Source organism: Malaya genurostris, chromosome 3, assembly GCF_030247185.1.
Source record: "Malaya genurostris strain Urasoe2022 chromosome 3, Malgen_1.1, whole genome shotgun sequence".
Lineage (NCBI taxonomy): Eukaryota > Metazoa > Arthropoda > Insecta > Diptera > Culicidae > Malaya > Malaya genurostris.
This window is the reverse complement of record NC_080572.1, coordinates 160,092,992-160,106,039: the sequence shown is the minus strand read 5'-3', so window position 1 is coordinate 160,106,039 and position 13,048 is coordinate 160,092,992. Positions and strand designations below refer to the sequence as shown.

Sequence of the window (13,048 nt, the reverse complement as noted above, 5' to 3'; positions counted from 1 at the left end):
TGTAGTGCTTTGAATAAAAAGTCTATATCTGCTCTATCTGTTTTCACTAAGTCATAGCCGCACTCACTAGAATATTTAACGAAGAAATTTTTTTAACATATATATATATATATATATATATATATATATATATATATATATATATATATATATATATATATATATATATATATATATATATATATATATATATATATACATATATCAGTTCAAATTGGTTTAAAATATTAAAATATTAAACGGTTGTCAGTGTTCATCATCAAATATCTGCACAAAAGATTTCCATTTTAACATGTGATTTTTCCGTTGATTAATAAACTTGTAAAGAATCACTGCAATTATATACTACTTTTTACTTCTCATTTTTTATGAACCTGTACAAATCTGTGTTAAATTTAGGAAGGCTGTATAAAATCTGTACTCTGACTTAAGTCAGTATGCGAACGCAAAAATCTATACAATACAGATAAATCTGTATAAATGGCATCTCTGGCTACGCATTATGTTTTAAGAATTCGACCGTCCCACGACAAAAGGGCCTAACTGGAAATGGCAGTTTCTCTTTGTTTACTTTTTATTTCACGATTTACCGAACTGATTTTATATTTGACGCTTTACTCTTCGCAAAACTTTCAAGGTAAAACTACAAGCTTCCAATTTATATTGGAAAATTTAGAGAATTTGCAATAATGTCTTCGTAATAATCAAAAAAGAAAGTAAACAAAGAGAAACTGTCATTTGCAGTTATGCCCTTTTGTCGTAGGACTATCGAATTCCTTTTTTTTTCAAAGTTTACCAAATTAACTGCACAGTAAAATTTTAAATTTAAATCGAAAGGTAACGAAAACGACCCAAAAATTTTTAAACGTCGAAAGGATTCTAAACTGGTTCTAAAAATATCGTGTGTTGTCTCATAGTTGGCATTAGGCCCCTCTTTAAGTAGAATTCTGACATTTTGAACCTGAGAGTGTAATCACAGACTAACAGACAGGACACTCAAATCAGATTCTTCAATCGTTTTAACGGTCATTTCAAATATTCCTTTAGTTGGGACAGTACTCGCATATGTCATGATGGCGCCACGTTACCCTATCAAAAACATCCTGTTTGTCATCTAGACTGTGTTTCTTATTTTCATTTACCAACAGAGTTGCCATTCATACAGAATTACCTGTAATGTATTGATTTGTATACCTCCATGCGAATTTCATGCAGGATTCAGATTAAATACATATTGCCAAAACTATATACATAATTGTGCCTACTTCTAATCCTCCAACGCAATACAAAATCGAACCCCTTTTGTTACAATATTTACTTGCTTCTGGTCTGCCGCCACCTAATTTTGGGTGAAAACTACCAACACAATAAAAAGTAGTGTAGATGAACAACGTTGAGTCAAATAAATGGTTACCTTCCAACATCGCGAAAATGTTAAATATATTATCAACGCAATCCAATAATTTATTATGACGATTCATTTTCAAATATTATGACGAAATCAGGCATCCCTGCAAGCAGCTGATCGGTGTTGACAAAACGAGGGGAAACCAACTAGTAAAAAAACTTTTACATAACACAAGGGTGTACCGATAGTGAATAGTTCGCGCAGTAAAATATAGGTGGAACTAGTGCATCACGAAAAATTATGTTGATAAGAATTTACTCATACTGTCATGTCTGTTAGTCTGTGGTGTAATAGTGCAATATTTTGTTTTAATTGATTTCGCCATTGCCAATCAATAGGATGAATAAAGGACCAACGATAGGATGAATAAAAATCCTTTGAGATGAATTTGAGAGCAGAGTAGCGAACATATCAGAAGTGTTTTAACTGATTTTTTTATTAATTTTTTTAATTTCCAAGGAATGTGAATCAATTTCCAATGTGGAGCAAGGTGAATTAAGCAGAAATATGAACAATCAGTGATTTTAGTGGCAAAATCAGGTTTTTAAGGTAACATCCTTACAAATGAGTTGAAATAGGAAGCCCTTACCCTAGATATTTCATTTTCTCAGTACAAAGACAAGAAAATATTTAAAAATATTCAGTAGTTGCTAGATAAAAGCAATGCTCTATGCGTGATAAACGAATTTACTTTTGTTGTGTGGAATGTGCTGGCAACTTTATGAATATTTACGCGCCTATTTTGACGTCAATACGTCTTTCTTTATTATGGGGCAACTTTTCAAAATTCGCCCTGCAGCAGAGTGGGTAGAACTTAATTGTAAATATTTCGGGTTGTACTAAACTCAAAAAAAAAACATAATTCATTCTCCATGCCATCAGTAATATAATCAGTTATTTATGATGAAATTTTCAACAATTTGAGATAACCATAAATAACTAAAACATTAGGATTTGTTTTCAATTTTTTTAAACAACGGGGAGAACCCATCGAAGTAGTCAGGTTTTGAAGTAATCCACATAGCAGTACCGCTGTTCAACTGTGCGAATATAAAGTAAACCATAGTCGAAAGACGATAATTTTTTCTTGTGCTTTGGGCAGACCAGAACGTCTTGGTGAAAAAGGAGCTTCTGTGTGGTGTGAAGCCTCAAACGCTCAGTCGTGCATTCATTCAATTCTGGATTCTCGAAAAGTTTTCTCTGCAAGGATTTGGAACTAAATTAAATTCGTGTTCGGCATTCGAAACCAGAATTTTGATCCAGGATTTCAACTTCAGAATTCATGACGAAAATTCAGAATATGAATTTTAGATCTGGATTCTGAGAGAAAAGATTAGATCTGAACTCCGAGACTGAATTGTAGAACTGCCTTCTGAAACAGAATTCATTTCCTAAATTCATTTTCAGAATTCAATTAATAAATTAAATTTCAAAATATAATTCCAATACTGTGAACCTGCATTTTGGAACTGAGTTCGGAACATGGCTTTTGGAACTGAACCCAGTTCCATTATTAAGGTTCTGAATTCAAGTTCAGCTCTACAACTAAATACGGGATTCTGAAAATAAGTGCAGTTCCATAGTTCTAGAACTAAATTCATGACTTAAATTCTTAATCAGGAGTCCTGGTCCAGGATTCTGGTTCTGGTGTAGATAAATAAACGATGGCAAAAAGTACTCAACAGTTGTGAACATGGGATAAACTCCACAATTCGGTTCTTTTTAGAAGAATTAAAATATTCAACATAATGATTATGCGATTAAATTAAATCTTTAAAAAACAGTATGAGCTAGAAATAACTTCTTTATAGCATTCTATAAAATTGATTCTATTATTGGAATTTTTTTCTATATCGCCCTTATTAGTATTTAGGAGAAAATGGTTCCGAAATCACCGTTTTATAGATATTTTTTTTCAAGTGTTCCTCAGGAATTGTTGTTCGAGGACTCCCGAGACCCTTGCTACGGTGCAGGTTGAGTGATAACCGGATGGTATGCTCAGCCTCATTTGCCCGAATCAGTGGCGTATCTAGAGGGACGAAGGAGGCACTCGCCCCGGGTGCAACATTTGTAGAGAGGCGGCAAAGTCATCTTTGGGACCTTTTTTTTTTGCTCGCCGAAGATCTTTGCGGAGATGGAGTTCAACTTTCTTTCCGGAGATGGAGTTCAGTTTTTTTTTGCTCACTAACCCAACGATGGGGTCGGCAAAACTCTTATTTTGCCCCTGGCGCCAAATTTCCGCGGTACGCCATTGTGTCGGACTATATATTTTTCGGTAGTTTTTACCAATCATTGGAATAAGATTAACTCTGATCACTGATTAGGAGTACAAAGGGGATGAACTCCACAATTCGGTCAGTCAGTAGAATCGTAACTTTAGTCATGTAATTGTCCTGAACATTTAGGAATTCACGACCAAGTTTGTTTAAATAGAATATTTTGTTTTTAATTGGAATAAGATTTTTGTTTTGTGGAAACCAATTCGTTAGAAATCTACGAAAATCGTTATTCCTACACTATATAAACCTTGACTGTACAATTAGTTCACCAAAACTGATACACATGGAAATCATCTTGAACACGCGAGAAGAGAGCGTATTTCAAATTTAAGTTTTCGCTCGTGTATTGCGATGGAAAGTAAAGCTCGACAGGTAGAAAGCTCCGAGCGAGAAAAAACATCCCTCTCCTAGATTTTTTTTTGCATACTTCTTCCTGGCATGACTGGAAAAGCGTACACAAACTCTACTCATATATAGAGAACGCTCCTGTCTTGTAATTTATTGCATTTGATGTGCTGCTTTGTTCGGAAACGAGGTTATACGACACGTAAACGACCGCTCTCGATTCGTCATTCGGTCACGAGGGCAGTGCACTTTACGATAATCATTTGACACGAGAGGATCATTCGTTGCATTTTCCTATCATACTACCTGTTTTGTATCCCATTGTATTCGTGGTTTTAGCTAAGTTGAATCTTAACGAATTCAGAACCGATTGAAGCTATAAAAATGCTGAAACAAAGTTTCCACAACCGCAGAGACCAGAGCGTGGATAAAATTAAACCTACTCTGTGCTGGCAGAACGAAGTCAACTTGAAAACTTTGCAGTGCACAAAGGATAATAAGCAGGAGGTTACTGTAGGCTGAAGTGTGGCTGTAGCAGAATCCAAATGTGCAGTCAGTTGAAATATAGGCCAACGCAGAGCCTCTTGTGCTATGTATTTCGTAGTAGTGCTGGTACATAAAGGAAGCTCATCCAGGCTTTGGCTGCAACAATTTGTGTCAGTATACAAAGGACATGACAGTGATTTAGACGTATCCCCCGTCGATTTTTCACAAGACTTTAGACAGAACATAAAAATGAGTGAATTTCATTAGTGAATCAAACTGTGATATAAGTTTTTTATATTTATTACTACATTTATCAAGATATATTTTATTGAATAGTTTATACAATAAAACTGATATATTGAAGATTTATACGAGTTATGAAAACGACTGAAATACTTAAGATTAAAAGATTATTTTAATCGAAACAGTATACGTACGGTTTATGCTTTAGGAAAACCGCGAACCGACAATAATTTCTGTTCAAGGAATTCACGAGAATGTGGTTAAAACTTCTTGCTCTACATTTTATAGCTCTCCACTAGAGCATTGAACCTGGAATAGTGATTTCGAATACGCAATATATATAAGCGCTACATAACACAGGTTATAGGAATGTGGTCTGCAGCATTATGTACTCTTGGTGTATCCAAACCAATTTGGGGATGCAATTGCCTGAACTTTCGACAAGGAATGGCTTCGGTATTGAATTTGAACTCCAATAAATACAATCTTCAGTAGGATAATAATGATTTATTATTTATCTCTTTGTAGGAGTCTCGTGGCAAGAGGCCTTTAAAAATCTGGGACAGTTGGCGCAATGTCCGTAAAGGTCTCGTCGTAGGTAGTTTTGAGGAACTAATTGTTAGAGGTAAGTTGTATGAAGAAAAATCAACCCTATAAACTGTAGCACGTTAAAAAGGATAATAACTAGAAAAAGTGTTAACCACCAAAATAGTCAAAAGTAGGCCAAGCTTGAACAGGATCTCGCTGAGAGAATCCAGTTGCTTCTACTCCGTATGTAGTAGAATGATTCAAATTGGTGTCAAAGACACATACAACCAGTTAATAATCAATCGGTTAAAGTTGTGATTACATTTGTCTGTGAAGTCACCTACACGTGGTGGTATGCGTGTCATGGGAAATTACAGAAGCTGCGCATTGTGGCAAATCGCTCTCACGGCCAGAAGAATCTTGCTATATAGAGATGAGGTGCTTTCTGGACACTGTGAAAATTATGCAATATTTTTTAGTTATAATTTCGAAATGTTACATGATAAATATTGTATAGGAAGAATGATAACAACAAAAAAAAACAATAATGAAGATACTAATTTCCTAACCGTTTTAACTTGGTAACAACTAATTTCGTAAATAATGTCGGAAAAAGCTACAAGTACTACAACTGTTTTAGCTTTTTATGCCATTAACCAGTTAGCCACATTGAATTAATGATGAATATTCATTCACAGGGAAAGACAAACTAGGAGTACCAGCATCAGAGCCAGTTCGGCTAGTTTTAGAATGCGATGGCACTCAAGTAGAGGATGGAGAATATTTCCGGACACTAGCCAACAACACTGTGCTGTTATTGTTGCGACAGGGTGAACGGTGGTACCCAACAGGTGTCGATGTGATAAAAGCTGGTAAGTCAATGATCATTACTACAAGTTTGGCAGTTGTCGTCTGCTACAAAATATGAGTGAGCTGAAAATATCAACGGACAGCTTTTTGATGAAAGATTTTGCGTCGACCAAATTAGCATTCATACGTACGAAACGTCTAATAGTCGGTTGCTATTTAGTAACTAACTTTTAGCAATGCTAATGTCTCCAGAGCCACCGAGAGAAAAAACCGGGTCCGGGGGGATTTTAATACGCACATATTCATATGTGATACTGCGGCAGTCTTCAAAACAATAGTCTTCGATTCTTGAAAGAATAACCGGAATCGGTTTGTTTGGCCGTCTACTGATTATTAATACCGATTGGAGTAGTTTTGAGGCCGGCTTGAATTTTTTTACGGTTTTCATTTCACCCCTTTGAATGACCCAAGTAGTACGTTAAGTTGCTTTCCTGTATTTTTCTACTGATTTTGCAATTTATCAAATTAGTTTATATTACTATTCTAGTAACTGTTGTGTTATGAAAAAAGCGCAATTTTTCTTTGTTGTGCAACATATCTTTAAGTTCTTTCGTTGTTACGAACATTTATTCACAATTATTGTGCAACTGATACAAAAACTCATCGATCCCATTACAAATGCTGCAAATAAATCAACGAAAAAACGATTGTGAAACACATGGAAACTACTACGTAGTGTAAACAAGAATGTTTTCAAAAAAATAGCAAACATAATCTCTAATGAATAAGTTTCACATTTGATTTTCAAAACAACTGCTCGTAACACAAAAATGGAACTTTAAAAATATTCTGCACATAAATAAATGGTAATACTACATATTGTAGAATTGATCTTTCATGTTTTAGTAAATAGAAAATGAAACATGTCTTCGTACGCCTGAAATTTTCAAGCGCCTTTGAATGTACGTGTTTTGATGATTGCACATCAATTTCTATGAAAATAACAATCTATTCTTTTCAAGGAATATGATCGGAAAAGTGCTCAAATTATGTATAAAAAGGCTATCAACAATGCATACACTTTTTCATACGATTTTAATCATATTGATGTATCAATTAATCTGATAAATCTTGAAATGAATTTTTCTTCAATATTTTTCAATATGGCATCGAGGACAACAGTGTGTTGAAAAGAAAATGGTTCACCCAACGTAATGATTTATTCCACCTAAAAAAGTGGGTGGGTAATGTCAGAGACATAACTGGATGTCATGAATACGAAAAAACTGGCACACTCCTATCACTTTTCCGAATATCAGTTAGTTGATTGATTGTATGAATTGTGCAAGCTTTCCCCCTTTTTCACTAATAGAGTTTGAAGCGATGAACTTACATTAAAGTACAGATTAGTTACATTGAACAGCTACTATTCTACAACTATATATTCCAAACTTGAAACAATTCCTTTTTAATATAGGAGGCTAGGTACGACAAATTTGTAGTTTATTTTTATTGAAGCTATGAAGTTCGAAGATATCTGATTCTTCTCGAAATTTCAGTACAAGACAATTGCAATGGCCTGGTCTGAAATGTATCGACGATCTTCGGTATACAAGAGTAATTTCAATAATAATAATAATAATTATTATTATTATAATAATAATAATAATTATTATTATTATTATTATTATTATTATTGTTATTATTATTATTATTATTATTATTATTATTATTATTATTATTATTATTATTATTATTATTATTATTATTATTATTATTATTATTATTATTATTATTATTATTATTATTATTATTATTATTATTATTATTATTATTATTATTATTATTATTATTATTATTATTATTATTATTATTATCATTATTATTATTAAAATTACTCTTGTATACCGAAGATCGTCGATACATTTCAGACCAGGCCATTGCAATTGTCTTGTACTGAAATTTCGAGAAGAATCAGATATCTTCGAACTTCATAGCTTCAATAAAAATAAACTACAAATTTGTCGTAACAGATCGGCTGAAAAGTTCGTATCGTTTCTATGAGAGGGCGCCACTAGAATTAAATCCATACCATTTTCAGTTAGTACCAGTTATTATTATTATTATTATTATTATTATTATTATTATTATTATTATTATTATTATTATTATTATTATTATTATTATTATTATTATTATTATTATTATTATTATTATTATTATTATTATTATTATTATTATTATTATTATTATTATTATTATTATTATTATTATTATTATTATTATTATTATTATTATTATTATTATTATTATTATTATTATTATTATTATTATTATTATTATTATTATTATTATAAAGATTAATCTGTATATATGGCAACCCTGTTTCGCATGGCATATTTTCACACGACCCCATACTAGTATAAAGATGTATCCAACATCACGGTGCAAATTATTTTAAGTTCCATCTTGATGAATCTTTTGGTAGGAAATATTGAGATCTGAGATGGTTCTCGTGTGTGTCTTGTTTCGGCAACAGTTGCTCAGGAAATTGTAGGAAAGCGACAAAATTCAACTAGTTCTTTAGGATGATGTTTAGCACTGAAAAGTGCTTTGAATGGGCCTTGCTGGACTATTTGGCTGCCTTTCTACCGGTTTTCGGTGTCATCGTGCTGACGGTGTCTCGTGCGTTCAGATTAGCTGCTTTAACTTAAATGACGCTATTTCTCACATCACATTCAACTTTATACCTGCTACTGGCAGTGGTGTACGGACAGCCCCTTTGCCAAAATTCCTTTTCTTGTTCGCTGAACGGGAAACAGTGAGACGACAGGTCTTCGATGTTGCTCTCGTGTGTCTTGTTTCGGGAACAGTTGCTCGCAAATGGTAGGAAAAATGAACCACTCAATTTGTATATGGAAGCTCTTTTATAGATGCAGACATCAAGCGTTCTGATTGGCTGGTGCTGACATGGATAAATCAAACAGGTTTTTCAATAGTGTACTATTGAAAAATTCCAATGTTGTTGCAATACACGTTCAAGTTGAAAATTTTCGATTCTATTGGTAGTTAGATTATATAAATCCTTCTACAGATCATTGAGCTATGAGCTTTCAAAATACGAGAATGGCAAACACGCGTCATGAGTTTTCCTCTTTAATATTCGTTGATACCAAACAGAAAAGTTTAATTTTGAGCTATTTGAAATTATGTAACTCAACTGAAAATTTTATCATAAAATTGTGATCATATTTCTGATGGCATGTCGCAAGAATTATGTTGATTCATTAGATACAACAGGAGATATTCACGATCAAAAACTTATCACTCTCTCAGAGGGTTCATTTTGAAAAGGCGCCCTATAGTAAAGTAAGTCGTATTCACGACAATAAAATAAAATATAAACGTGTAAATATTAAAAAGAGAAATTTTTGTTTTTATTTTTATCAAAATAGTTGTTTTTATATTTATCAAACTAATTGACTTAAACAACAATATAATTTAGTCATTCATCTTAGTGAACCCGACTTTTGTGATACGCGCTGTAGGTGTGCTTTAGTTTCAAAAACAAGTTGCTCAAGCGGTAATATATAACTAGGAGAGTAACTATGATGAACTTAACTTTTCTTTCAATATCTTTAAAAAGTAATGTCAGGTCTGTTCATTTTTTCGCGAGATAAAAACCGGGTACAAATTATCTTATTGTTTTTTTGTTTTCATTGCATATGTAATGCTGTATTTCTGGAACTTTTATGATAATATTCTCATGTCGGTAAGTTTTGCGTTCATTTCAAGCAGATAAATCTGGTACAACTTATTTGCAAGTTTCGAAATGTGTTTCTAAAAATGAAGAAATCTGCACACACTGACCTAATATTCTAGGAGGCAACCAAGACTATGCGGACTCGGCTGAAAAGTTGTTTTTACTGCGAGGTTTTCAATTCGGCTTACAATTTTTTGCCTTGCGGAGAGCATAATTTCACTATTTTTTTCTTCACAAGAGATAAACAGCCATTTCGGCATATATTAAGTCGGATACAATTATCACAGTCATTAGGAAAATTTTTGATAAGTTGAACAATTGCTTTAGTTACTTCGCCGGATTCACATGAAATTTAGAAGTTTTGTATAGGACCATATAACCATTCATTTGAATCTTAGTTTGTAAAAAACAAATCTGGCAGACATAGGTCCATTGTTGAGCCATTTTCAATGTAGCTGCGGAAGACCCGTTGGACTAGTTTAACTGGAGAATTTTGGAACATACCTGAAGAATAATTCTATTTCATGTTGAATAACCACAAATTTTCTTTCTTTATTGAAGATAACACATAATTTTCACACTATTTTTGTGGGAGTAAAAAGAACTAAAAACCGTTCCAGCAAACTGAACGATTATTTCGTGCAGTATTTCATTCAACAAACGCTCAATGGCCAACCAAATTGCTTGCTATGCTTCATTTAATCTTGTAGATAAATCGCTTCTGCTGGCAAAAACTGATAAACTTGATGCATCGATTGATATCATTAACTGGTTGAAATCATATTTGGTTGGTCGCTCTCTATCAGTAAAGCTGGGAAACACTGAATCATTCAGTTTTATCAATATATCTGTAGTGCCTCAAAGAAGTAAACTCGGGCCCTTGCTCTTTTCCTTATTTGTCTCCTATATGATCCCGTGTGGTTTCAAATTCATATACACTGACAATCTAGAACTCTTTTTCATAGTGCGATCTAGAGAGGACTGTATTGTTAACTCTGAGTGTATCTAAATGTTCTGTTATTACTTTTGCCGCAAATCCAAATCAATGTAGCCTCTCGGAGAAGTGTTGGACTTAATTTTCTAAGAACAGGTTATAGTCAAAAGGAACCCGTCAAGGCGATGTGCAATGTCTTTAAAAGTGTATATGATCTTTTTGACTAAAAATCAAAAATGGAATGAACTCACATTTCTCATCGGTGGCTTTGCCGATTCATTCCATACATTACTCCTGAATTTCATTCAGCCCTGACTTCCGGCGTCAGAAATACAAAGTGATGAGTAACAAACAAACCGTGACTGAACCGGTGGAACTATGATTCAAATAAATGTCTTATTATTCTATTGAATGAGGTTGTATTTTATCCGGATAAAACTTCCAGAATAATGAAAGACAAAAATGTCTAACCTTCATATAGTTCACACAAAAAAAATTTTTTTAAGCAAATTTTACTATTATTCGAACATGTAGGCCTGGTTACAGTCTGCTGATTCCGATTCCAGACACAGTTATCCAAAATGTTCAATATGAAACATGTATCGATTTCTCGTGAAATGTTTATTTGTAAGGCACCATTACACCCACGGTCAATTGAAACAGGTCAATCATCAGGTTTTTCAGTCCCATAAACATCGGTTCAAGTTTTCCATCCCATAAACATCAATACGTTTATACCTATGCAGTAAATTTCAAGCACATGTTATCGCGAGTTCATGTTCATGCTCATCCTGAACACCGTTCACGAACGAGTAAGAACAGTACATGCGTACATTGGGTCGAGTTGCCATGCACGTACACTCGGCATGCATTAGATATGGGCGAACCAGTGATAGAGGGAAGAATAAAAAATCAAAAATTAACAACTTCGGTAATAATCAATATGAGAAAGAGATGAAAATAAAATTACCGATACGATGCTGAGAAAATCAGTATTGCCGTTCATTCATTTATGCTTGGCAAGGAACGTTATTTGTACGAAAACATTCCAATTGTACAATGTTCCATCGTAAATCCAATAATCATGTTACAAAGTCATTCAGCGTACGTTCAATACAGGTGTCGTTTAGAGAGATTTTTTGGACTTTGTATCCCAGCAATCCATTGTGGCACTATTGAGAGGCTGGGGTTCACCAAATCCGGCGAAAAAAAACTTTATCAAAAACAGATCCACCGTTCCGTTCCTGCTTTCATGTCGAAAAAGGCGACAATTGTAGAAGTTTCACTATTCCTTCAGTAATAAGATTGTTTCAACGTTTCACATCTGGTTACTCTATTTCACTGAATTATCTCTTCATTCAACAAACAGTATTCTATAATAATATTTACTCACAATTTTAGGAAAAAGTACGGGTGTGTAATGTCAGAGACATAACTGGATGTCTTGAATACGAATAAAATTGACACTCTTTCTTTATACTAGATGATCGATTGTGTGAATTAAGCAAGCTTTCCCATTTTTCACTACAAGAATTTGAAACGATATACCTAAACTAAAGTACAGATTAGTTACATTAAACATTCTGACCCACAATTAAATATTATGAAATAACCAGTATAGTTCTTTATAATAAAATAATGGTGCTTCTGGAAAGAAACTATTATGAAGACGTTCGTGATAGAGAGTAATGAGTTGAGTTCGAATTCCGATGGTGATACAGTTTATAAATTCACATCTATGGTATTATCTGTTTAGTCTATGTTTTTTATTTCTTACTGTTTCAGTCCTAAATTGTTAGTGACTTTTATTCATGTTTGGATTTATATCCTTGAAATTGTATATTTTTAACTACTTAACCTAAACTAACGTAACCTAACTCTAGCTGTACAGAGCTCTTTTAATGGCATGTTCGGAAGTTGAACATTTAGTTTTGAATTTATTGTGTGAGTTTTCAAATTTCTGCTCGATTGTTTCTTGTTCAGCATCTGACGAAATATATAGAACAACCAACAGTATTTTTATGCCATTTACCATAATATCAATTGTACATGTGTCACCGAAATTGTCAATGAATGAATGAATGAGAAATCGCTATTTTTAGAAAATTTGCCTTCAGTTGAGGAGTTTAGCACTATGCATATATTGCTCAAGTTGAAAAGTACGGGTGTGTAATGTCAGAGACATAACTGGATGTCGTGAATACGAATAAAAATGACACTCTTTCTTTATACTTTCTAATATCAAAGGTCTA

General features: G+C 33.3%; 1 protein-coding gene across 2 annotated transcripts in view; it reads left to right on the top strand.

The window, feature by feature from the left end:
• LOC131439280 (uncharacterized) overlaps window positions 1-13,048 on the top strand; it is a 36,594-nt gene that overhangs the window by 15,151 nt on the left and 8,395 nt on the right. Inside the window, exons 1-3 of one of the 2 annotated variants that reach the window (XM_058610107.1) lie at window positions 4,942-5,217; window positions 5,290-5,386; window positions 5,988-6,161. In XM_058610107.1, coding sequence (XP_058466090.1) covers window positions 5,131-5,217; window positions 5,290-5,386; window positions 5,988-6,161 — 358 coding nt within the window. In that variant the 5' untranslated portion in view covers window positions 4,942-5,130. Of the gene's footprint in view, window positions 1-4,941; window positions 5,218-5,289; window positions 5,387-5,987; window positions 6,162-13,048 lie in introns of those variants that run through there. The other variant, XM_058610108.1, reaches the window with a different exon arrangement.